General features: G+C 34.8%; 1 protein-coding gene across 5 annotated transcripts in view; it reads left to right on the top strand.

Moving 5' to 3' along the window:
• Utrn (utrophin) overlaps positions 1–26,572 on the top strand; it is a 515,075-nt gene that overhangs the window by 450,555 nt on the left and 37,948 nt on the right. For all 5 annotated transcript variants that reach the window (XM_071612949.1, XM_071612948.1, XM_071612950.1 and 2 more), the window contains 5 exons: positions 527–728; positions 7,179–7,264; positions 11,218–11,375; positions 13,495–13,661; positions 16,314–16,425. In XM_071612949.1, the coding sequence (XP_071469050.1) occupies positions 527–728; positions 7,179–7,264; positions 11,218–11,375; positions 13,495–13,661; positions 16,314–16,425 (725 nt within the window). The remainder of the gene's footprint in view (positions 1–526; positions 729–7,178; positions 7,265–11,217; positions 11,376–13,494; positions 13,662–16,313; positions 16,426–26,572) is intronic.

Below are 26,572 nucleotides of genomic sequence, written 5' to 3'. Positions count from 1 at the left end.
TGTTTTTTTGGGATTGGCTAACTTCACTTAGCATTATCTTCTTTAACTCTATAGATTCACCTGCAAATGCCATGATTTCATTCTCTTTTATTGCTGAGTAATATTCCATTATGAATACAAACAACAATAAGTGTTGGCGAGAATGTGGGAAACAGGTACACTCATACATCACTGGTGAGACTGCAAATTAGTGCAGGTAATATGGAAAGCACTATAGAGATTCCTTGGAAAATTGGGAATGGAACCACCATTTGACCCAGCTATCCCTCTCCTTGGTCTATACCCAAAGGACTTAAAAACAGCATACTATAGGCACACAACCACATCAATGTTTATAGCAGCACAATTCACAATAGCTACACTGTGGAACCAACCTAGATGCCCTTTAATAGATGAATGGATTAAAAAAAATGTGGATCAATTCTTAAATGGAAGAGTCTAGCTAAGTATTTGAGACTAGAAATGCTTTTGGATCAGTGTTGTCATGTGCAGTGACCAAACATAATCCTTTTTCTCACCTGATTAGTGGATCTCTTAGAGTTGAATACAACAAATGAAGTTTTCAAACAGCACAAGCTGAACCAAAATGATCAGCTCCTCAGCGTTCCAGATGTCATCAACTGTCTGACGACAACTTACGATGGACTTGAACAAATGCACAAGGACCTGGTCAATGTGCCACTCTGTGTGGATATGTGTCTCAACTGGTTGCTCAATGTGTATGACACGTGAGTTTCTATTTTTTCATTAAATTACAATCATTGGATTAAATATGTTGATAACAGAATGCATCTAATATTTAAAGATATTTTTAAAAGCATGCATTTTTTTTTACAAAGTACTTTCATAGTATTCATTTCAGTGGAAATATTTATTTTAGATGTTGAAAATAAATATCTTTCCAAATCACTGAACTCTTAGCAAACAATAGATGAAAAGGAATATGCAACTACTATTTGAAGATTTTGCTTCAGTTTACAAAGGCTGTCAAATCTGTAGTATTCTTTGTCAAGAAGCTAGAGAAATCAAAGGTAACCAAGTCTGATTTCCTTCTCCTCCTTCTTTAATGTCTTATATTATTTCCTTTTTAAAAAAGAAAAAATCTTGTATTATTGTTATGAGCTAGAATAATTTATGAGCTCATAATAATCTGTTCTTCAGTCTTAGTGTGACATCTTAAGAGCAATTTGAATGGCAATGAACGCGATTTAAATTGTCTTTTGATATTAGCTTATTTATTGCCGGGGTGGTTATGTGTATATACGGTGTTTTAAATAATGTATTCTACAGGACTCTATCTGTAATTTAATTTGGTGCTCACTGTTACATAAAGAGCACTCTCAACTTCCAGCATAACTCATCTGCCATTAATTTGGCCCTTGTGATTATGGCAATGAATTTGTGAGCTAATCAGTTCTAGAAAGACTTGCTGTGGGCTGACATTTCTGAAACACTAGGAATTATTCATTCTTCTGGTAGGGGGTTAAAATATGCAAAGATGAAACAGGAAAATTAGGACTGTTGCCTGTCTTGGAATCTAAAAGTTATTGTCTCTTAACTAGCTGTAGGAAAATTTGTGTTCGTCAGCTTTTGTTTAGAAAGAAGATAGATTATAGTTCATTACCCTACTTATTTAGCAGCTGATTGATTCTGTGTAAGAAATAAGTGATGGTGACAGAGGTTTATAAATGATTTATTTAAATTTTTATTTTTTAGAAAATTTTTTTTATCTTTCAGCATTCACAAATATTATAAAGTCTTTTTTTTAAATAATAAAATATCCATTGTGTGCTTAAGGGCTCTTAAGAAACTCACTGACACATGAGTCTCAGTTACCATAATGAATATGGGATTTACTACATCCCTGTCTGAGGTCTATGAATACTTTTCATTTTAATGCAAATTTTTATTCTCCTAGAGTAAAATATTCCCATTAACCATCCTTAATTTTAATTTTAATTAACCATCCTTAATTTGCTCATCAATTTTTTTTTTAAAAAATCCTCAAGAGACATTTTTTTATAGTAAATTCACTGAAATAGCTGGTCAATTAGATGTTTTAACTGCACATGCTTATACTTAATTTTACGTCCCAGGAACAATCCTAAATTCGCAAAATACTGAGGAACTTCATTTAGCCCTATGGGGTATGGTTGTAGTGTATGTCTTTCACATTCTAAGGAAGAACCAGAGAAGAAATTGAAATTTTCCTGCAGCATTATCTGTGTCTCTGACATGCTACATTAGTTTTCTTTTTTTTGTTTTTCTCAGATAGAGAAAAGTTTGTTTTACAGAAAACACAAAGGAGAAGAAAGAACCAAAAGGCAAAGCTGACCTAACCCCCAGGACTCATACACAGGAGTGGGCAGGGAGCGTGCTTCTGTAGCATTGAGGAACACACAGTCCATACAGCACCTGACCCCACTTTATTAGATTTCTAGGGCTTCCATAACTAAGTGGGATGGACTGGGCAGCTTAAATGGCAAAGTTTATTTCCTCCCAGTTCTAGAGGCTAGAAATCTGAGATCAAAGAGACAGCATGGTTTCCCCACCTATTCCTAGACCTCTCTTTTTGGTTTGTCAATGGTTGTCCTCTCTGTGTCCACACTTGGTCTTTCTTCTGTGCTATCTGCTCATCTCCTCTTCCTGTAAGGATACCAGGCACAGGAATTCAGGACCCACCCTAATGACCTCATTTTAAGTTACTTAATCATTTAAAGACCCTATCTCCAAGTACAGTCACCTGCTGAGATACTGGGAGATTGGACTTAAGCATATGAATGTAGAGGAACACAGTTCAGTTCAACCCACACGTGTGCTATTTTCACTGGACAGCCCAAGGGAATAGTGCCACTTATCTGGGTAGGAACCAGCATGTGAAATGTTGTGATTCATATTCTAGGGAGTTAAATGTTAGCTTAATTCCACCTCCCACCATCAAATGTGGACACATGGAAATACTATACTAAAGTGCTACTTTTTATTTAGGATAGTGTCTTGCAATTTCTCATTTTTCATTTTCAACAGAAAAAAATGTTTGCAGGACTTATTTCCCTTCCATGCCAAAGAAAGATGGAGTCAGATGGTGTCCATTTAGTCTAGCTTTCTCTCTTGGAGAGGAGTATCATGGATTAATCTGAGGAAAAGAGCAGTTACTTTTTTGATGTTAATCTCATATGTGTGGAATTAATTGCCCAAGTTTCTCAATTAACTTTGATTTACTCATTTACATACATAATAGTTATTAACTTTTTTCAAGTTATAGTTCTTTTAAAGAAATATGATGGAATCTATGATCCATTAGAAGTCCATGAACCATAGAAATGATACTTTTATTCAGCGACTTTGATATTTGTTCATTGTAGTAGTCAGCTTCCCATCGTTGTAACAGATAATTAAAATAACCGATTTATACATTAAAAAAACGTTCATTGGGACTTACAGTTTTAAAAGGCTTCAATATATAATCAGTTGGCCCCATTGCTTTGAGCAAGGTATCAGATCATGCTGGTAATATATGGCAGAGCAAAATCACTCACCTCATGGCAAGGAAGACAGAGAGAGAGAAAGAGGAAGAGACCAGGTCCTACAATCCCTTGTAAAGCCATGTACCCAATGACCACGAGATCTCCCAGTAGGCCCAGCTGAAAATTTCCACCACTTCACGATAGTACCCCACTGGGGCCCAAGTCTCTAATACATGGGCCTTTGGGGGACATTCCAGATATAAACTATTGACCATATATTTTTGACTGGCTTATTTTGTGATGTATCATGAAAGCAAAAAAGACATTTTCAGCTTCAACTACCTCTTGAAATAATAAGTGGTATAAATATAGTATAGATCATAGATTTCTCTTAAGAAGAAGGACTTTGAGGATCTTAGAGTCTGCCATCTTTATTTTACTGATTGAAAAACTGATAGGAGACCATTTATCCACAGCCACTTATTACAGATTTAATGATAACTATGGATCTAATATTCAGATAGTTTTGGTAATCAATTGATTATTCTTACCATCTTATAGTATCTAGGAAAAAAAGTACTTTATAAATAATTTCAAGTAAACTGTCTCTTTCAAGTTTTAAAGTGTACCAAACTCCTCCTAATATTCTGAATTTTATGAGAAAACAAAATCCATGTTCATCTGTTGTAGATGACAAGAAAAAAAAATTCAGAGTTGGTTTTGGTTGCTATGTGATTTGGCAGCCACTTAACTTTGGCATCTCAGTTTCTCACATGAAAAATTGAGATAAAAATATCTGCTCAGCTTATCCCATAAAAGGTGACGGTGAAGGGTAAATGTACTAATATATGTAAAAAGGACTTTATCAGCCATAAAGATAAAATTGATTCCATTTATGAATTCAGTCTTACTCAGTCTTCATCTTCCCAGGTTAAAAAGTCTTAATTTAGCAATCTTCCTTCCAGATTTAATGGAAATCAAAAGCGTTTAAATCATGATTTAAAGCAATAGTCTGGAACACTTCGTTCAAATATTTTTTTCTTTACAGAGAGTATTAGCCCCATTTGTTGTAGTGTCAAATCATTCCCTCCATCGCTTGCTTTTCCAGTATGGATATAATTTTAAAGATACTTAACTTTCCAGTTAAAGTAAATCAGAAGTTACTTATAAAAAGCCATCAAGGGGAACCAAATACTTAAATATTGGGCTGTATGACTCATTCATACATTTTATTGGCTCCCTATTGTCTCTTAATTTGGATATCTTATTTGACCTCAAAACCATCTATCCTGTGGCCCCATATAACCAGTATAACCTAATCAAACAGTTAATCCCAATGCAAGTTCCTTCCCCACCCTAACCATCTTGCATCTGGTGATCCCACCCCAGCCTCTTCCCCTTGCTCAGACTTTTCCTAATGTACTCTACTTTTTTCTAATTGAGATAGTACAGCTGTGTCCTATTGTCTCTGCCTAATTTTAGACTTACTTTCTGTATCCGAGGTCATGAGACTGATGACTAGTCAACCGAAGTGATGTTGTATTTGATTCTTCGCTTCCATTTGCAAAGGCTGGCCTCCTATTTTCTCTACTTATTTCTTGTCTTACCTTCCTCAATAGTGTGTGAGCCCATCATGGATAGGAATCAGGACTTCAATGTTTTTTATCTTGGTCCCTGCAGTACATAGAACATGCTGGGATCCGAGTAAGCCTTCTTAACCATTGATGGTGGAAGAATGAATGAATGATTGGCATTTTCATTTGACTTCCTGATGATGTTCCTTTCTCATCATGTCATGGAGGCCACATTAAAATGCATATCATTTTGATTATTTTTCCCTTAAGGGATTGCTTTGTCTTCAGCCACATTCATGTACTAGTCTGAGATCATTCTATAGTCTTTTGTTACTTTCTGCGAGTCTATTGTCTGTGGTCAGAGAATAAAAACTTTCTGGTTTTACAAAGGAAGAAAGCAGGCATTGTGTATTTCATGTGATAATTAGGAAACTCTTAAAAATGTTAAGTAGAAACATAATTTATAGCATGGCTCGGTTTAGAGATTAATTTGAAAGTGATATTTTTTAATTGTGAGAAGTTGGAATGAGTATTTTAATTTAGAAATTCTGCTACAGGGCTATATTTTTTTAAACATTTAAGTACTTATTATTTCAAAGGTCAATTCTGAATGTTATATATATAAATAATTAGGATTCAATAAACTCATTGGATATGACAATGGAATTATAAACCCCTAGACTTTTGAGAGACTACTTTAAAAATTCATTTCTCCAATCTCTAATCATGCTTTCTTTTATAATTTATTTTATGATTTGTGTCATGGTTTACATATAGAAACTTACTTGAATATGTACAATTTGAGAATGAAAAAAAAAATCAACTGAAATTACCAGTAAAATACCAACAAAGGCAGGCATGGTGGCACATGCTTATAGTTATAGCTGCTCAAGAGACTGAGGCTGGAGGATCATGAATTTAAGGCCAGCCTGAGAAACTTAGTAAGACTCTGTTTCAAAAATTAAAAAAATAAAAATAAAAAGGGGTAGAGTTGTAGCTCAGTAGTTGAGCATTGTCTAGCATGCACAAGGCCCTGAGGTTCCATTCGCCGTACCACATAAATAAAAAACAAAACAAGCAAAAAAGAAAAATCAAGATTTAAATTTAATTTGGAAATATGATTACTTAAAATTACAAATATTTATGTTTTTAATATATCAAAAGTTAGTAAATCTTAAGTATTCATATGATTCTGCAAACATTTATTTTAAGGTTTGAAGTATCTTACACTTGTACATTGAAAACATATCCTAAGAAAATCAAAAATAAAAACCTGAAAATTGATCCCAAATCTGAAATAATAAATATAGAAAAAAAAAATTCTTTTTGGGCTGTGTATTTTTCCATTGGAATGATTGTTACTTATTAACTTTGGTGATTCTTTTCCCATCCCAACATCTAATACTTTGACCAACATTTGGTGAATGTCTTAGCCATTCTTTGATAAGTTTGGAAATAAAGACAACTCTCTGGTTTTAAAGATAATGTTTTTCTTCTAATCAACTTATAAGTGAAAGTGAAATGGTTTCTTATCTGCATACTGTGAAATAATTTCTTAGCTTTGATTAGTTAATGCAATCTATTAATTATAATTGGATTGTTTCACAAACACAGATTCCACACCTATCTGTTTAAGATTATTGACTATTAAAATTGCAATAGTTATTTATAAAGATGGCACTGAAAGAACCAAAGTAAATGAAGACAGCAAGTTCAAAGTTCTCAGTGTGTTGTTAATTTTCTAGTCAGTTTTCTTAAATTTGTTTTTAGATATATCAGTGGCCCTTTCTTGCTATATTGTCACATGCATATTATCTGTAGCTTTAGTGTTCTATTTTGATTCTTGTATTTATCATTACCAGATGTTAATCCAAAGCATTTATAAAAATGAAATCTTTTTAGCTTTATAATTATTGTTTTCATTTTGCTTTAATCTGTTCTTAGTTCATATGTTGTGTGAAAAGTTAAATCAAACACAGTTAAGATATGTCATGAACTTAGGTTACCGGTTTAATATTAATTGTTCATAGTGAAAAGTTGACTCTTTAGTAGTTTACTCTCAAGAAAATAGATATTCAGGAATAATTAACATACCGTTTTAAATGCATCTAACATATTGAGGTTTTTATAATTTCAGGGGTCGGACTGGAAAAATTAGAGTGCAGAGTCTGAAGATTGGATTGATGTCTCTCTCCAAGGGTCTCTTAGAAGAAAAATACAGATGTATGTAAGACCTTTCATATGCCAACAGTGCTGTTAATAATAATGATTATAACAGTTTATCAGACTTAATTTACACTACTTGCTAGTAATAATAGCTCCATTTTTTAAACCCTTACCATTACATATGCCTGTTTGGACAACAGGTGACAGTGCAAAGAGATTTGGATTTGCATGCAGTGAAAGGCTGATGGTAGAACCCCAAGGTGGAAGAGTCTTGATGGAATGAGGGCCAGTCACAAATTTTTATCTAATTTAATCCTTAATTTCCCTATGAATGTAGACATTGTGATTTCCATTTTCAAGGTAAGACAATTAATGGTGACATGTTGAGATCTAGTCAGAGGCTGCAGAGCTAGTACATTGTGGGGCAAGAATTAGATATGAGATTATTTTTACTTCAAAGCCCAAGCCTTTTCTATTTGTATGTAATTCCCAGGGTTTGGGGGAGAAAAAGAATATTAAGATAATCTAAAACATCTAAGAACACAAAATATGATCCTAAATAATTATATTTTATAGTTGTGGCAAAATAAAAGGTGGTAAATGTTTTAGATTTCATTATGTTTGTTTATAGTCACCAAATAAATCAGCAGTGTCTCTTTAGCTGTCAGTTAGTGAAAGACATCGTGGCATTGCAAAGGGCATATGCTCAGGAATAGGGACACCTCCCTTTAGATCTCTACTGATTGGTGGCTGAATGTCGTTGAGCAGGTTACTTGATTCCTTGAGTACTGCCAACTAAGAGGTGACATTACTCCTATTTTACAGTCCAGGAAGCTGAAAGAGGGTTTTCTTCAACTGAAAAATGAAGCTAATAATTCCTTCTTGAAAAGAAATTAGAGATAATATGCTAAAAAATTCCTCAAAATAGCATTTGTTGAATCAATTGTAGCAATTGCTGCAAAATGTCTTAATTTAATTTTGTCAATAAAAAGTGAGTAACTTGATCCTGCCACGTGTATTCTCAGATGATTATATATAGATGAATGTATGCATTTGGAGGGGAAAGTGAGAGCTATTTCATGAATGGAGATATACCAAAATATAAAAGGAGAGGTTAGGGGGTGTAGCTCAGTGGTAGAGCATGTTTTTAGCATGCACAAGGCCCTGGATTCAAACTCCAGTGCCAAACAAACAAACAAACAAACAAAATCCACAACAAAAACCCAAGAGGATGTTTGATCACAGGTCCTGACAACTTAGCTTACAAGAATGTCAATGGAAAGAGATGTGGATTTGTATGAAAAGAAAAGCTGATGTTAGGATCAGGTTGAGGGGGCATGATGGAGAGAAAGCCTAGAAAACTATGCAGAAATGTGCTTTACATAAAGCTTTGGTTTTGTGGCACTTTATCCAGAACTGAGTCGTTACCATCATAATCATAAAAAATATAATTTTATTTTAAATATTTATTTTTTAGATGTAGGTGGACACACAATATCTCTATTTCATTTTCTTTTTAATGTGGTGCTGAGGATTGAACCCAGTACCTCACCCATGCTAGGTGAGCACTCTACCACTGAGCCACATATACTTTTTTTAATATTTATTTCTTTTAGTTGTACACAATGCCTTTATTTTTATTTATTTATTTTTATGTGGTGCTGAGAATCGAACCCAGAGCCTTACACGCACCAGGTGAGTGCTCTACCGCTGAGCCACACCCCCAGTCCCCCCACATATAATTTTGAAAGCCAAAAATGTTATCATTTATGTAATGATTGGGAGAGGAATATGTTAATGAAGGCATTGATGTTCCAAAATTAGAAAGATTTTTTTTTTTAAATCATCTGTGACTTGGGGTTTTAATGTGCTCCTGAAAGAATTAGGGTTCTCTATAAGTAAGAGTTACAATGCCAAACTTCAAAATGAATGCAAATTCAACCTCAAAGCTTACATTTTCTATAATTCAGCATTAAATGTTCAGATTTTGGCAAGGGATGCAGAAAGCCCTGCAATGAAAATTTCTGCTATTTTATATAATTCATGATGTATGCCATTTTAGGACTTAATTAAATAAGAAATCTCGTGGGTTGCCATCTTTAATCTAAATCTTTACTGGGATATTCAGACTCTGGGAATGTTCTGAGGTTTTGTTTTGCCTTTCTATGTTGAGATTTTTAGCAACTCTGATTCCAGTTTTGATTTCCCCAGTGAAATCCGAACATCTTCTTCTTCTTATTTCCTTTAAAAGAATTAATATTCAAGGCAATTTGCTCTTTAAACTCAGTGACAGAGGCGCCACTCGGGGTCAATTATTATCTGTCTGAACATCGATTTTGCAGTGGCCAAAGTCTGTGTCTTCACCCCATGACACCTCCCTGTCTCTCAATACCTTCCTGAGTATATCCCTGGAGTAGGTTTTAGCTGTCCCCCTTCCTCCTTGCTTGTAACTGAGTTTCTTCTCAAGCTCATCAAAGGCACATGCATAGAGCATCCTTTTGAATGGCCATTTACATTTTTTCTGTGCTGATTTATTGGAATTTGGGGCTTTAAATTGTGACTTTCTTCTTTGGACCCATCCCTACATCCTGACCGTAATGTTAAAAATGTGAACTTTTACAAGAATTTAGAACAACATCATGGCGTTTAAGGACACTTTTCTCTTTACGTTTTGTGAGGAGTCTCTCCTTCACAGTAGCATTGCAGCATAGCTCTCTGCCTGAAAAGATGAGAGTTGGGCATGGTTGATCTTGCTAGAAAAGTGCACTCTAAAGATTATGACACATATGCACCACCTCTGGATTTACTTACTGATAAGCCTCTTCCCAGGAATGGGTTTACAAGAAGCATCATAAGAAGACTCCTCAGGAAATATTTTCTGTATCTGATAGTCTTATTTTTAAATAATGAAAAGAAACAAGTGGCACTCTAAGCAAATCTAAGTAAATAAATGGTAATAAAAATTAAATTTACCTTAATTGAATTTGCTTTTCCTATGTATGCTTGTAATTTAAGCCATATTTCTGTGTCAATACCACTGACCTTGTGTCAGTTGTTGTTTGAAAAATTCACTGTTGTCAGTGTTAGATTTACCATCATTTCTCTTTAAGACTGATATATGTTGATCTGATAGTTAGCAGATATTGTTTAAAAAATGATTTTTTTGAAATCCAATAAATATTTACTCATATTTCTTCTCTTTATAAAAAATTTCACAAGAAGAGCATTTAGAGTTTGTGTGCTTTTGAATTTTTAGACCTTAAAAATTCCTTCCAAAAAGTATTAATTTCTATAATAAAGCAGGCTGTTGTTATTTGATATTTCTCTGTATCCCCAAAGTAACTTATCTTAGTAAGTTACTTTATTATGTTGTTAACTTTATTCTGGGGAATATTGTAATAATTTTCATTTTTAAAACATTGCATTTAGTGAACAAAAGATAATCTAGTGCTAGAAAGAAGAGTTTTAATTTATTGATTTAAGAAAGTTAGAAAACAAATCAGTGCTTTTGTTTTGTAAATACAAAACCTGAAAGAGTACAAGAATACACAATGTTTTTAGTCTTTTAAATTCGAAAAAGAAATATTTATTTACATGAAATAAAATGAACATAATTTTTATAGCTAGTAAGAAATTGACGGGCCTAAAAAGAGAAAGCACATCTATTTATACCTTTTCTCAAGAGAAACCATTAGTGAAACCATAAAATTAACCCATGTGTATTTATTGTAATATTTAAAAAGGAAATTTGTATTAATTGATCTATTTGTGTGCAGTTGTCTCCTGGATTCTAATGATCTTAATATTCTACATGTCTTTAATGAGGAACTAGTCTGCAGATACCCACGGTATTAAGATCATCAGAATTCAGAGACAATTAATCTGATTTATGTCCTCCTGGATATTTTGTTTTTAATCTACACAGTTCTGTCCAGATTACCCAGGATATACTTTAAGCAAAAAAAAAAAAAGGCAGATGGACATTAACCCTGTGTCTTTCCCCCTTATAGATCTCTTCAAGGAGGTGGCAGGGCCAACAGAGACCTGCGACCAGCGGCAGCTGGGCCTGTTACTTCACGATGCCATCCAGATCCCTCGGCAGCTGGGGGAGGTCGCCGCTTTTGGAGGCAGTAACATTGAGCCCAGTGTCCGCAGCTGCTTCCAGCAGGTAAAGCTGAGGCCCCCTGGTATGCATGAGGTGTCAGGGGAGGACTTCAAGGACACTCCAAGAAGTAGAATGGGGTTTGGACTGGAGCTGAGAGATAGAAGATTTGGGGTATTGTCCCAATGAATTAATATTTTATTTCTAAAGTCACGTTTAACTCAAAGAATAGGGATGTTTGCAAAGACACCCCCTCCTTTTTTTCTTTATGAAGTATTAATCGGATTGCTGCATTTGGCCCTGCCTTTGCCCTGGCCTCACCTCCTGTCACTCATCCCCTGTGCTTTCCAGCCAGGATGATTTAGTTCCTTGATTCCTGCCTTTAGGCAGTGTTTGGAGTGCTCTTCCTTTCCCTCCACCTGCAAGCCCTGTTGTCCTCACTTGTCCTATTACATTTTTAGGTGTGACCTTAACTCTCGAATCCTCTGAAAATCCTCCTCTGACCTCTTCCGATGAGACTAGCTTTTTCTACTTTTCACCTTAACCTCCTCTACCTCTTTCTTCTCATGCTCCTCACAGTTAAAATTTCATGCTGAACTATGGAATCAGTTATTTCATGTTTGCTTCTTCTGTATGCACCTAAGCTCCAAGAGGATAAGAACAGCGCCTGTCTGTTTATTGTTATGTCCTAAGTCTCAGGCTGTTTTAATAAAATGCCACAAGCTGGGGTGGGGTGGCTTATAAACAACAGAAATTTATTTCTTAGTTCTGGAGGCTGGGAAGTCCAAGACCATGGTGCCAGCCTGGTATCTGGTGAGGGCAGCTTCTGGTTTATATACAGCTCTTCCTTCTTGTGTCCTTATCTGTGTAAGTTGAAAGCGAGCTCCATTGGGCCTTTTTTATAAGAATATTAATTCCATCATGAGGGCTCCACCCTCATGACCTAATCACCGTCCAAGTGTCAATATATGAGTTTTAGAAGGACGTAACATTCAGATTGAAGTGCATTCATTCCTACAATACCTCAAACACCAGAATTACTTTAATAACTGTTAGCTAAATACATGAATAAAAATACCTTGAAGCTCTTTGTAAACAAGATTTTTTTAAAAATTAAGTTAATGATATTATAAATATCTTTCCTTTGAGAATATATCATAAAAGGAGAACAATGTGCAAAGTTTTATACAGATCTAAGTTACTAATTTTCACCCAGGAAAACACTTTAGTTTCTTTTTAATGCTTACTGTGTATAAAGATAAAGACATTTTAGAAATGTTACTGATGTTATACATATGCATGAAGTACAAGCCTACAAATATTTTGCCAAAACGTAGCCAATGATTTATCACTTCTGAGAAAAAAGAAATGCTCACACTGTGTCTTTGAGGAGAATCAATGTCATGGGTTATTACATTTTATAATGGCCCTTTTTCTTATTTTAGACATAAAAAATTCCAAATGATTTTTCTAGATATTATTTATAGTCATGTATGTTGATTCATAGGCTGACCTCAACAATAGCAGAATGATGTTGATGAAATTTAACTTTGCACATTACAAAAATTCCTCAGGATTTGAAGAGGGGCTGAGAAGTTTTATCTTTTTTATCATGTCAAAGTTGGAAATCCTGCAAAGACGTTCATAGCAATATGTGATGATGTGGCAAGACTGAAGCAGGATCAGGAATAATGGCTCTCAGTTACCATTTCTAGTGGCCTTCAAGTTTGTGAGGTTATCGTAGGTCTTTACTACACACACTTTTGCCGTCTTAGATATTTGTGTGAAAAAATTGCCTAGACCCGTGAAACCTTGATTTTTGCTTTTGTTTTTAAAAATCCAAGTACTATGGAATGGGATTTTTTTCTTCCTATATGACAATTTCTGTTTTTTTCTATTTGTAAATTCTAGAATTTTCTTGCCTTAAAGAACCTTAAATCTTTTTTAATTTTACTGACCTAGAAAGAGTTACATAACTTTTCTCTTAATTGTGCACAGATTTTCAGAGGATTATAAAGCAGTAACACTTACAACAGCTTAAATGAAGAAATGTTCTTCACTTTTTTTCCCCTTTTCTTTGCAGTGCTGAGAGTTAAACCCAGGGCCTTGCACATGCTAAACAAGTGCTCTACCACTGAGCCACACTCCCAGTTCCTCACTTTTAATGCATTTGCTTCTTTATCAGAATAACAACAAACCAGAGATAAGTGTGAAAGAGTTTATAGATTGGATGCGGTTGGAACCACAGTCCATGGTCTGGCTGCCAGTTTTACATCGAGTAGCAGCAGCTGAGACTGCAAAACATCAGGCCAAATGCAACATCTGTAAAGAGTGTCCAATTGTAGGATTCAGGTAAGAAGTACTGCCGGTGCTGGCATTAGACTGCTTTCTGTTCTATGTATGTAATCTCCCTGACATGTTCATCATCCTTCTACATCATTCCTGTTTGGGGCTTTGTCTCCCTAAGTACATGGGGAATGCTCAGTGTGTTCCACCCATCTAAAAATACCATCCTTCTAGTAACCACTACATGAACTTACTTTATAATTATCATGGTTATTTTTACTACTTTGATCCAGAGTCTCTATTTACTTAGGTCATAGAAATGTTCATGTAGGATATAATGGCATGACTGGTTATAAACACAGAGTCCTGATGGAATGTGGTGGATGTTCCAAGGTCTTTGGGATGAAATTTAGTAACCAGGAAGCAACACTCAAATACTACTTGAGAAATAATCAGATTACTGATTATTTGAGGAAAATACGTTAGGATCTTGAAAACGGTGAGATGATAGGTGATAAATGTTGCTGCCTCCTTTACTCTTGTGTATTTTCACAACTTCCCACGTTGAGAATATGGTACCTCTGCAAATTTTAGTTTCAGAAGAAAAGAGAAATAGAATTGATAGCATTTTTTAGGAACAACCCCAAGCCAACATTTCTTCAAACTAACAGTGACTTAGTTATTACACAGATTGCACAGGGAGAAAATAAATGTTAAGAACAATTCCAATAGTAAAATGGGGCCAATATAGAATAGGTCTGTTTTGCTCTTAGGAGTAAAAGGATATCTCTCTTTTCTCTAAAATTAAAGGAAGAATGAACAGCCAGCTATAGAAATAAAGATAGAGGAGTATGTGCTTTAGAGAATAAACTTAACTTGTCCAGGTTGCCTCTGTATCAAGCTCCTGTGCTCTTTCTCTCTCTGTGTTTGTGTGTGTGTGTGTGTGTGTGTGTATACATACACACATATATTTTCCCCTCCCCCTATGTGTATGTATATATATACACATATTCATATTCTGAACTTTTGCAAATGCTGCTAGAATTTTTCACTAATTACTTCCAAAATTGAATTTTAACATCTTAGAGCTCTAGGGTGTTTGCTAAGCTGAGAATTTCCATTAGAATTGTATATAGTTACTTTCCATTAGAATCGTATACTACTACTTAATGGTGGAATATTATATTATTTAATTATAATAGCATATACAGATTGGAGATTTAATTCCTTTCATGTACACAAGTGCAGAGATAGGCAATCCAGGACTGACATCATTGCTCCATGATCATCTGAATTCCTAGTTCTGTCTTTGTGCTCTGTCATCCCTAGTGTGTGGCTTCCATTTCCATGGTTATCTCACAGGAACAAAAAGGCTTTTCCGGATGTCAGGCCATTTTCAACAAGGAGAAAGAAGGAGCTTTCCTCTTCCCAGTGAAGTCAGTTCCTTGGAATTACATCTAGAAACCTCACCCACCAACTTCAATACGTGTTGTGCTGGTTACATCTACCAGCAAGAAAGACTGAATTGGTATTTTAGAAGGGTGCATTGTTAAAATATGCTAATAATACAAGGGTTACCTTTGATGAGAGAATGGCTATCAGCAATAAACATAGTGCCACTTCAAAGAGACAACATCAATCATGTTTGTCCATCCATGCTTATAGGTCAAGAAATAGTAGTGCTACTATTTCAAATCCAGTAGATTCTTGACAAAGTAAGCTGACTGTAGTGTAGACAGATTGATTTTCTTCAAATTAGCTTATGAGTGATTTTGTAGGTCATTATAGAAACTACTCAGCACTTAATAGTTTATAACATTAACCTCACATAACCTTTGCATTTTGCTTCCATTTTCACTCTATTAATCCGATCATCTAAATTTTTTTCTATAGATACAGATATAATTTATTCTCTTAGTTCCAACAAGCCATGCTCTCAAGGTGGAAGATTTGGGAGATGTTTTCCACTCAAACCCATAGAAATTTAATGTCTAGAGTTTCACTACTCAAAATAAGATTCTGCAAATGGAAGTCAGCATGGAGTGTTGTTATTATATGAGAGTTTTAAAAACAAAAGAATATGTGGTGATTAAGGTTTTATTTAATTGTCTATTTGCTACAGGGTATTTTTTGCTTTTTAATTTTTTTCCTAATGAATCTTTAAAACCAAATTTAGAAATGCTCATTGTGAGAAATAATACCTTTGTGAAACATTTTAAGATTCTTTTTGTTACCACCATGGTACTGGGGATCGAATCCAGGGCTCCACATGCCTGGAAAACACTGTACCATTTAGCCACATTTCCATCCAAAGATTCATTTCTTATTGATAGTATAAAATTTTTAAATTTGATGTGTCAGTTAAAATTATCATAGCTCGCTTTTCTTCATCATTTTTTTATTCATATTCAAACATCACAGGAAATCTGACATGGATATTTATTTTCTCATTGTGTCTAAACATACCGAAACATATTTTAGATAGAGACTTAAATAAATTTTTAGAGTCTTAAACTCCCAAAATTTATTTTTCTGCCCACTGGAAAGGTGGTTTTCTCTTTGTCCTAATTTGAAGCTGAGTTACTAAACAAATTCTGTGTATGTGGCGAATCTAACTTTATTTCCTTGGTGATCTGGATTAATGAAATTCCTTACTACAGATGATTGATGTAGACTAATAGGAATGCAATGCAATGAATTTTCCGTTTTTCTCTCCAGGTATAGAAGCCTAAAGCATTTTAACTATGATGTCTGCCAGAGCTGCTTTTTTTCTGGTCGAACAGCAAAAGGTCACAAATTGCATTACCCAATGGTGGAATATTGTATACCGGTGAGTACTGAGCCAGGATTTTTATTTTTTTAATGCATTGCTTTTAAATCAACTAGTGTCCACGATTTTATTTGGTTTACTTAGACTTAACCTTTTTTGGGGGAAAAGTCTCTTCTAGGATTACTTAACCCTATTTTTTGCTTTGTTTTAAGTAAACCTCTCTAGTATCTTGGATTAATTAATGAAAAAATTTTTACCTTTCTCAGAAAATTTAACTTGGTAACTTTTTTGGAGGAGGGGGGTTCTGATTTTAAATTTTACTTTATTGGAAACAAACTCTTTTAAGATCTCACACTAACTGGTCTTCATTGAAAATGATATATGATGAAAATCATGATTCTTTTAGACATATTTAAAATACATTTTATTATATTTCCTTTAGCAAAAATGTGGAAAAATGGATAAATTAAAAATATCCTTTATAGATTAGCTCCTGAGTAAATTACTCTTTAATATTTTTCTAGGCTCTGAATTTGTTAAATTTTTATTTTTATATTTATGCATTTTTTATCCTTATTAAAAATACTTGACATTGTGTATACTAGCTGGCCCCTTATGTTATATAGCATAATCTTTCCCATCAAAAAATATTTAATTGAATTAATTACTATGATTTACCTAACCAATCCCTTAAATTTAGACATTTAGTTTATTTCCAATTTCCTGGTATTATAAACAATAGTTATAAATACCTTTGTGAAGATAGTGCTTTCCATTTATTATATAAATTTAATTTCTATTGAACAAAACACTAGAAATAGATGATTTGATTCAGTGAACATACGTATTTTTATGGTCAAAATACTTGATGACAAGTTATTTTCTAAAAGAGATCTGTCCGACCTTACATTATTATCAAACTTTGTTAATATGTTAATTTAATCTAGTTCTGCTAGAACTGTATACTGGTTATTATTCTTTTGATCCAAAGCTATCTTTTTTCTGAAATTATCTCATTTTCTGGCAATAGCCATTCTTTGACTTCCTTCCAAATTGTGCCAAAATTTATTCATAGAGTTGTACATTTTCTTTGGTTTAGGGAATTAAGTTACTGTTTGGATCATAAACCAACAGAAAGGCAACAATACATAAAAAATATATGCATATAATTCTCCCATTTTTAGTGTCTTGTCTCAAGTAAATAGGGATACTCTATGTGTAGAGAGGAAATATCTAGAAAATATTGCTGAATTTTGCTGGGTGAAATACCCATGATGCCTAACTTTAACCAGAAAAAAAATATTCCTCCTAAGAAAATAAATGATTTATTATATTATTAGTTTATTTATTCAGTCAACAAATTAAAATTGATAATAGTGTCAGGCACTATAATCAAAGTTAAAGTTGGTCACTAGTTACTATTATAAGGACAGATTATAATAATATATGAATTTTACATGTGTGAGTATGTGTGTGTGTGTGTGTGTGTGTGTGTTTGTACTCAGGTGACTGAGTGTGTTAACAGGTGAATAAAGAGTTCAGTAGGAATCAGAAAAGTCAGTAAAGCAAAATTTGGCAAAGGATGGATGGGTGTAAATTTACTGAGACTGAATGTATCTACTAGCTAGAGATTGTCAGAGTTAGATTTCTGTCCTTCAATAGAGATTGAGAGACAGAGGTCCTATCCTTCTTGATGATTACATTTCAAAGAAATGGCTTTCAGGTCCTTGAGAAAGATATTTGTGAGCTGTAAGAGATACATTCACATCTCAAAGGGACAGAGGAAGGGTTTAAAATAGTAAGCCCTTTTTCGTAAATGTTCTTGCAATGGTCAGGGCCCAATCATAGCTCTTGGCTAGATCAAACAGTAAATTCTTCTGGCACTTTAAGTCAGGTTGAAGGTGCAGGGGTCATCCTAAGGATGAAGGCTTGAGCTGTCAGAAATTATGTTTCTATTTCAAGTCTTTTAAAGGAGTGTCAGGTTGGAGGGCTTGGATGAAAAAATTTGCTGCATATCTAGTTTTTATAAGCCAAGGCTTCATTTGAGAAGACCACACTTTGGTCAAGGAAAAAGATCTTTGTCACTAGTCTCAACTCATTTGTCAGTATACTACCAAGAAAGGTAAGATTGATGATTCTCCTGGTACTTTCTGTTTAGGAGGAAGGGATGTGTGACAGTGAGCAAGGAAACCAAGAAATAAGATGATGATAGATTTATATTAAGTGCCTTAGAAATGGATAAAAAGAATGACTAGAGGTGGCACTTTATATAAAGAAATTGGGTAAGGTTGTCCAAGAAGTTGCCATTTGAGTTGAGACTGAAGGTTGAGAGAATCATCTACTTTGTAAAGAGTGAGTGGATGAGTGTTTCCAAAAGAAGAAACAGTACCCACAGTGCTCTAGAGATGGGCAAAAGGTTGGCATGGTAGGGATGCAGAAAGAAAATGAAAATGGCATTTCAAGGTGGCGGCGACAGAGCATGAAGCCCAGCTCAGGGTTCTCCTGAGTATGGGACCTTTTGCCACTGCACAGGCTATGTGTCTATAAAGTCTACATTGGGAGAATTTCACAAAGAGTGAATTTTGCCTTTCACAAAAGGGAGAGTGCTAGGACATAGGATTAAAGAGAAAGGCAGGTAGGTATCAAATTATATAGCACACTTGGGATTTGGATTAGGAATAAACCTAATATTAGCATTTACATAATAAGAGCTGGAAATTAAGGAGGCTTTATAAAGAGTTAATATCCAATTTAAATATATAAAAGTAAATATATGTGATTATAGTAAAGATACATATGTTACTATTTTTCTAATTCTTTTTATTTATTTATTTTTAGTTGTAGATGGACACAGTATCTTTATTTATTTTTATGTGGTGCTGAGGATCGAACGCAGTGCCTCACACATACAAGGCAAGCGCTCCACCACTGAGCTACAGCCCCAGCCTTGTTTTTCTTATTCTGAAATACATTTTTTTTCCTAATGATTTTGTAATATACTCAAACAATTTGAAATAAATACATCTTCAACAATCATTGGCCATTGGAGTATGGTTGAGAATCACAAATATACAAATGAATTCACTCATATCAAATTTTGAATAAAATCTGTAATTTACCCTTAACTCTTCTTGTTAAATAGTTCTTGCCAAGTCACTGTTATCATGTTGTAGGCAGCTTAAACTATAACATACAAGATAATTTCCTTTTCTAAGACATGCTTTGAAAGGTCCTTTGCTCCTTTCTGAGCTGGTTTGGTGATCCCTTCAGCCTTGCTGCAGATCATCTCTATGTCAGGTTATTTTGCATCTCATCATTTTACTTTTTTTTTTTTTTTTTGAGGTATAGGGGATGGAACCCAAGGTCCCACTTTTGATAGTCAAGTTCTATACCATTGAGCAAAACGTGGCTCCTGACCCTACAACTCTTTATAAAATAACTAGAAATATACATAAATGGAGTCTTTGAAAGGCATACTCTTGCATTTAATGATAACAAATGACTTAATATAACTGCTTCCCAAAGTTTATTTTTGCACCCACACTCTTTGAACTTTTTGCTCTCCTCTTTTAAGTAAGCTGTATTTATGGTTCATCTATCCTTTACCCAATGTTTTACCAACCTGAACTCATTTAATGTCTGCCTTAGGAAATGAACTCAAATGTGAATTTATTTGTTCGGGACAGTGATAATAAGCTGTGCTTGAGTGTTAAATGAATCTGACCTTTCCATGAGGATCTAGATGTGTGCATTTCTCATAGCTCATCTCCATTTTTGGTTAAGGTACTGCTCCACTCCCATCACCGACTTGATCTCCATCTTCTGCAAGGTCTTTTTTGAGCCCCCTCTCAGTGCTTCTATTGTTAAAAACCTTCTGCAGTTTGTAAACCTTATTTTAAACCCTTCCAACTTCCAAAATATTTCACCAGCATTTCAGCTTATTATTTGTGACAATGTTTGTATTTAAATGTAGGAAGATTAATGGTGTATGAATTAGCTATCATGATTCATGAAGGTATTTTATAATATTGATAATAAAACATTTGTAAGAGGAAATGGAGTGGATTTTTTCTTTCCTTAGGAAATTACTTTTTTAACTCTTATTTTTCCCCACCATTCTGTAATCCAAATTTGTACATTAATAATTTTCATTAGGGTCAATAAAAGATTGTCTTCAGGACATAACGTGACATAGGTTTTATTTAATGTCTGTCACCATTCTCTCTTCTTTCATCCAAATCCTACATTTTTCACAAAAGCAAAACTCTTAACTTTGTAGATGAAATCTTCCCAACCTCCTCTGGCTTTGGACCTTTAGCAAGGACAATATCTCAAAATGGGAATGCAGAACAAAATCACTCATATCATGATCTTAGAAAGCAGAGAGAAAGAAGAAAAAAACAGTCCCGTAATACCCTTTGAGGACACACCCTAGGGACCTCCTACCTGGTCCCACTTTCTAAAGGTGTCACCACCTCCCAATAATGCCTCCCTGAGCACCAAGCCTTTAACATATGGACGTTTCATGAACATTCAACATCCAGACTATCTTAGTCAATTATATGTTACTATAACAGAATACCATAGATAGGGTAATTTATAATGAAAAAAATCCTTAAATTTGGTTAATGGTTCTAGAGGCTGAGAAGTTCAAGGTTGAAGGGCAAGGACCTTCATGTTGCAGCATTCCTTTGTGAAAAGTAGAAGGGCTAGTTTGGGAAGGCAATCTAACTTATCCTTTCATCATGACCCTACTCCCACGATGACTAACTCTCATTACCTAATCTACTCTTAGAGTTCTAACCTCTCAACACTATTGCATTGGAGATTAAGTTTACAACACAGGAACTTCCAGGAGATACATTCAAACCATAGTCTAGATGTATTTCTGGGGACTAGAGCTATAGAGAAAATATAATGGAGAGAAAAAGCCTCTGTGGAGAAATTAAATGAGACTATACAATAATTTTTAGAATAATTAAATTTATGGATCAAGATAGTGGTTAAAGTTTTCCTTGTAACTTGTGCACTTTATGAATAAATTCAAGGACTATCATTTATCTTAAAACAGTTACATTTTTCATTAACAATGTCCAGATCCTAAGTTTCTTTTTTATTGGAATAAGAGTTAATGAATTTAATTTTTTAGTGAAAATTACCCTAATTTGGTCTTCTTTAAAAATCATCTTTGTGATGAATAACCAAAACTCATTTCAAATTAGACACATTTTAATATGTTGTTAGGGCACATAAAAGTCTTAGCATATTTCTTAACAAATTTCAAGTATACAATGCATCTTTAATCGTAACCACTATGCTATACATAAGCTATCCAGAACTTAGTCGTGTTGTAACCAAAAGTCTTAAGTATTTTTCCATTTCTAAACCTCTTTCCCCAGACCTTCGTAATCAACATTTTACTGTCTCCTATAAGGTTGACTATTTTTTTTTAAGATTTCACATATGAGTGAGATCATGCAATATTAGTCTTTCTGTATCTGGATTATTGCACTTAGTATAATGTCCTTCAGTTTCATTTATATTATTGCAAATGGAAGGATTTCTTTCTTTTTTAAGGCTCAATAATAATATTTCTGTGGTGGGCATGTGTGTGTGATGTTTTCTCTGTTCATCTGGTATAGCATCCTTGGGTTGATTCCATATCTTGGCTGATAATACTGCAATGAACAGTGCTGGGAGCCATTAGCCAAGTAGGTATGACAGTTTCCTTGCCAGCATACCCCATGTTGCTTAGTGGAAGGACTCGTGGAAATAGGACATTTTGCAGTGACATTGCGTGTAGGTGACTTTGCTCAAGGACCAGGGCGGATTAGGGTGTTCCCGGTTTAGGATAATCGGGTTTAGGGCGTTCCAGGTTTAAGATTATTCCTGCTGGGAATAGGGCGTATCCTGCTGCCTGAGTTCCCCTTGAGTTCTCACGGGATTCAGACAGTATATTTTGGGAGACAGAAGCCCAGTGGACGTCGATTTGGGCAGAGAACGTGGATTTCCCCAGAACGTGTTTGTAGACGGATTTGGGCAGAGAACGTGGATTTCCCCAGAACGTGATTGTAGACGGCTGGTGTGAGTTCGGGAATAAAGAGTTGCTGTTTGAATCTACAAGCTGTACACATCTCTCTGAAATAGGGATTTCATTTTCTTTGGGTGTGGAGTGAGAAGTGGGATTGCTAGATCATTTTTAATTCTATGTTTAATTTTTAAAAGAACTTCCAGACAATTTTGTCATAATGGCTGGACCAGTGATAAAACGTCTTTCAATTAGACAGAAAGAATGATGGATTTCACATATGATTTTTAGGAGTTCCTGTAGGTGCTGGGAGTGAGAGAGAAATGGATAGCGTTAAATTCTGAGGAGAATGAGAAACGTTTAGAATTGCTAGGAGAGTCAATCACAAGTCACCAAGAGATGAGTAAAGATTGTTACATTGCCACAGAGTGCAGCTGAGGTTAATTGGCAAGGATTTGTAGTTTGTGACTCCATCATTGCTTAGCAGCTTTAGAATTAAAAGCTGGTAGATTTAGGTGAAAGCCAAAAGAGTAAAAAATTCAGAAGTATTAATGGAATTGTGGGTGATGTGGGCTATCCTCATGCTGCAGACGTCTTAAAGGGAATCCAGAGGCTAGAAATCAAAACTGGGGGGGGGGGGGAGCTTTATTCACATTAAAGAAGGGGGAGGAAGGCTCAGAACATTCTAGTCAATGAAAGATTTTTTCCAAGTTAGAGATTTTAGACTTGAAGATGTTTTCAATTATGATATGACCTGAGGGGTAGCTATACCCCACAATGTGACTGAAGTGGAACATAGGAAATTTTAGAGATGATACAGGCCATCACGCCATCTCTAGATATAACAAGTAATGACTGTGTGTGTGGCTCTGCATCATAAAAGGGAGTGCAAGGGCACATTGGCTTTAGTAGTTGAGGTCAAGGGAGAAATGTGGAGGGGAGAAAAAAGTAATCTTTTCTTCCCATCTAAGGATCATGACTGAGGCCCCTAAAACAGGACAGAGAAACAAGGTAAAAGCTTATTAGATTTATTTAAAATAAGTTTTACCTGCACAAAAACTTTGATAAGGAAATAGAGACCCAAAGAAAGGGAAGCCTGTGTATTTTTATACTAGTTTTGATGAAGAGGAACAGTCATGGAGAATTATGGTTGCACAGAGGGATATGACCTAATGGTAATAAACCAGGGGGAGCTTAACAAAGCCTCTATGTTCAGTTTCTCTCTGTATCCTTATGTCTTCAAAGGGTCTTAGACAGTTTTTTCCTGCTATAGCAGAATACTGCAGATTCAATAATTTATGAATTCTGGTGCTCCTTTGTCTCATGGTCCTAGAGGCTGGGAAATCCAAGATGGAGGACCTGCATTTGGTGAGAGCCTTTGTGCTGCACCATCCCATGGTGGATGGGATTTCATGGCAAGATACCATGCAAGAGAGGGAGAGGGAGAAAGCACTGAAGGGGACTATAATCATCCATTTTCTTCAGGAACCTATATCCATAATAATTTACCCTCTTCTGCCATAACAGCATTAATTCATTCATGAGAGCAAAGCCCTCTTGACCAACTCACCTTGGAAAGTCCCACCTCTCAACACTGTTGCACTGGAGATTAATTTCTAACACATGAATTTGCGGGGGACACATTCAACCCATAGTAAGAGATGAGGATGTTCCTTTCCTCCACGTATAGAGAGAAAACCCCTCAAATAAAGTTCTCTGCTTCAGGGGACAATAGCAGAAATGAACTTCCTGTTGTTTTCTCAAATGTACTGAACCTTATTGAGGTATTAAACTTTTTTAAAAAAAACTATGTGAGGTAGAGATTGTGAAGCCAATAATGGAGATTGTAGGAAAGGTGGGTATTATCATGGGGGGGGGGGGCAATCAGGATTAATTAATGGAAACAAAAGTTGAAAAGCAATTATGAACAAGATGTAGGGGAATATTTAAAAAACTGAGTCTGCAATAAAGGAGAGAGAAAGGTAGACAGATGGAGGCTGTGTACATCTGGTGAAGAACTTGGGTCCAATTCATGTAAGGAAAATGAGAGATGGGGAGGATTGAGAGAGTACTCTATCCATTGGTCTAGTGGATATGAGGATGCAAAGAGTTAGCTAGGATGGAAAGATGGTTTGAGGGACATATTGACTCGGGATGATGAATTAGGATATTTTCAAAATGTTGTTACTTGAAAGGTCAGCAACACTAGTAACTTCCAGCTTTCAGGTTGCCAGGCTGGATTCACTGTAAATTTCACACGTTTGCTGGCCTTTGAATAGGACTGGTTTCTACTGGTAGTTTTATTGATATTTTGGTGGAAAAAAATACCCCCATGGAAAGCAATTTATGAAAGTAATGCCACTTAAAGCAGATTGGCAGTTTTAAGCAAATGTATGTTATTTTTTCTGTTGATTCATACATGATGAAATAAAGCAAAAGCACATTGTTCTCCATAGTTTAAAAAAGAAGAATCACAATATTCTATTGAAAAAAATAGAAAAGATTTTAATTTTTAGATGAAATGCTAAATTATACCTTTCCTTTATTAAGTAGGTGCCATTGGCAAAATAAATAAATAAATAAATAAATAAATAAATAAAGCAAAGAGAACAGAGAGAAAAAAATGCTAGAAACAGTTGTTTTGTCTCCTCTTCCCTCTTGCCAGCATTAGTGTATTCTAAGGCTATGAAAATCATCCTTAAGAAGTGCTGATTCATTCTTTGTTGAGTTTGTATAGTTTGTTTTTGGCAGTCTTGCTTCTTCAGATGTGGTTTGGGATATTGGCCAATAGGCTAAAAATGCAGCATCATTGCTATTTCTCTGACCTCAGCCTCCTAAAGTGATTTTTTAGCTCTTGTCCACCCTACGCTGTTTCCCAGTAAGTCTGGTGCATTTAGATTGTGTCATTAGTTTTTAAAGGGAAATTTGGACATTTTACTTTGGGTGAATTATTGCCTACTTGTTCTTGACCCGTGGTGATATTGTTAATGTTAATTTTTTGGTTTCATATTTTTCCCTGAAGACTTATAAAGCTCTGAGCCTCTCTTACTGATTTCATCTATCCATAGAATTCAAATGTGTCTGAATTTCAGCCTGTTGAAATCAGTGGAACTTAAACACTGAGAAGTTATTTTTCACTTAAAAAAAACAAAAAACTTTTGAGAATGTCTTTAAAATAAGTCCTATGATAATGAAACATACTGCTTTAAAGTATACATGTACCACTGGGGACGATTGACTTCTATATTTAAGAAGTAAATCTTGCTAATGAGGGTGCTGTTAACAATGATTTTAGCACTTATGCATGAATCAAAGGGTAATGTTTCATTATTCTACTCAGGTACCAAACGACTGTGTTTTGTTTTGTTTTGTTTTGTTTTATATAACCTTGATTTTTATCTTGAACTCCCTTATTTTTCTCTGTATATAACTCACTCATATTTGTAGAAAATAGTTAGAAATGTAATATAGGAATATTTGTTGAAATAGATGATACTGTCATCCCAAGTTATGAATTGACCTCCCTCAAAAAAACAAAACAAAACAATTGAGAGATTTAAAGCCAACTATGGGTTTTGTTTATTTATTTATTTATGGGTTTGTTGTTATTTTATTTAAACTGTTTATTAATTAGAAATTGTGTATTTTGGCTTGAGATTATTTGGCATCATTGTAAAGAGCCCCTTTATATGTGCAGCTCTGTGGATCTTTGGAGTTAACAGTGGCTAAAGTCGTAAAGGAATTTATTCAAGGACCTATTTGGTTATGAATACTGTGGGGGGGTTAGAATTCATTTCTGAATTCTAGAGTCTTTTGCACCTTAGCCTTGTTGCTGTTTGTGATTCACATTAAAGAGAAGGAAAAACCTTTTAGCCATTTATCAATGTTTTTGAAGTTTAATAATGCATAGGCGTCTGCATTTAAGCTAACAATACACAGTTTGAAATATGAACACGGACACACTGAGCAATCCATGTGCCCTAATATATAGGTTTACAACTCAGCAAAAGAGAATAACTGAAAATCATGCTCCATATAATGGGTCTTTAGTTTTTGTCAGTCAAGGAATAATTAGAAGAAAATTCAGAATATTCCTTTTTTTGTTATTGTCGTTGCTGGTAAAATAGAATCTGAAGAGTGAAAACCCATCTGATTCCATCTTCTGCAGGATTTTCTTTA

Source organism: Marmota flaviventris, chromosome 6 (genome assembly GCF_047511675.1).
Source record: "Marmota flaviventris isolate mMarFla1 chromosome 6, mMarFla1.hap1, whole genome shotgun sequence".
NCBI classification, from domain to species: domain Eukaryota; kingdom Metazoa; phylum Chordata; class Mammalia; order Rodentia; family Sciuridae; genus Marmota; species Marmota flaviventris.
Note: the sequence above shows the minus strand (reverse complement) of the source record. Positions and strands in the feature narration are given on the sequence as shown.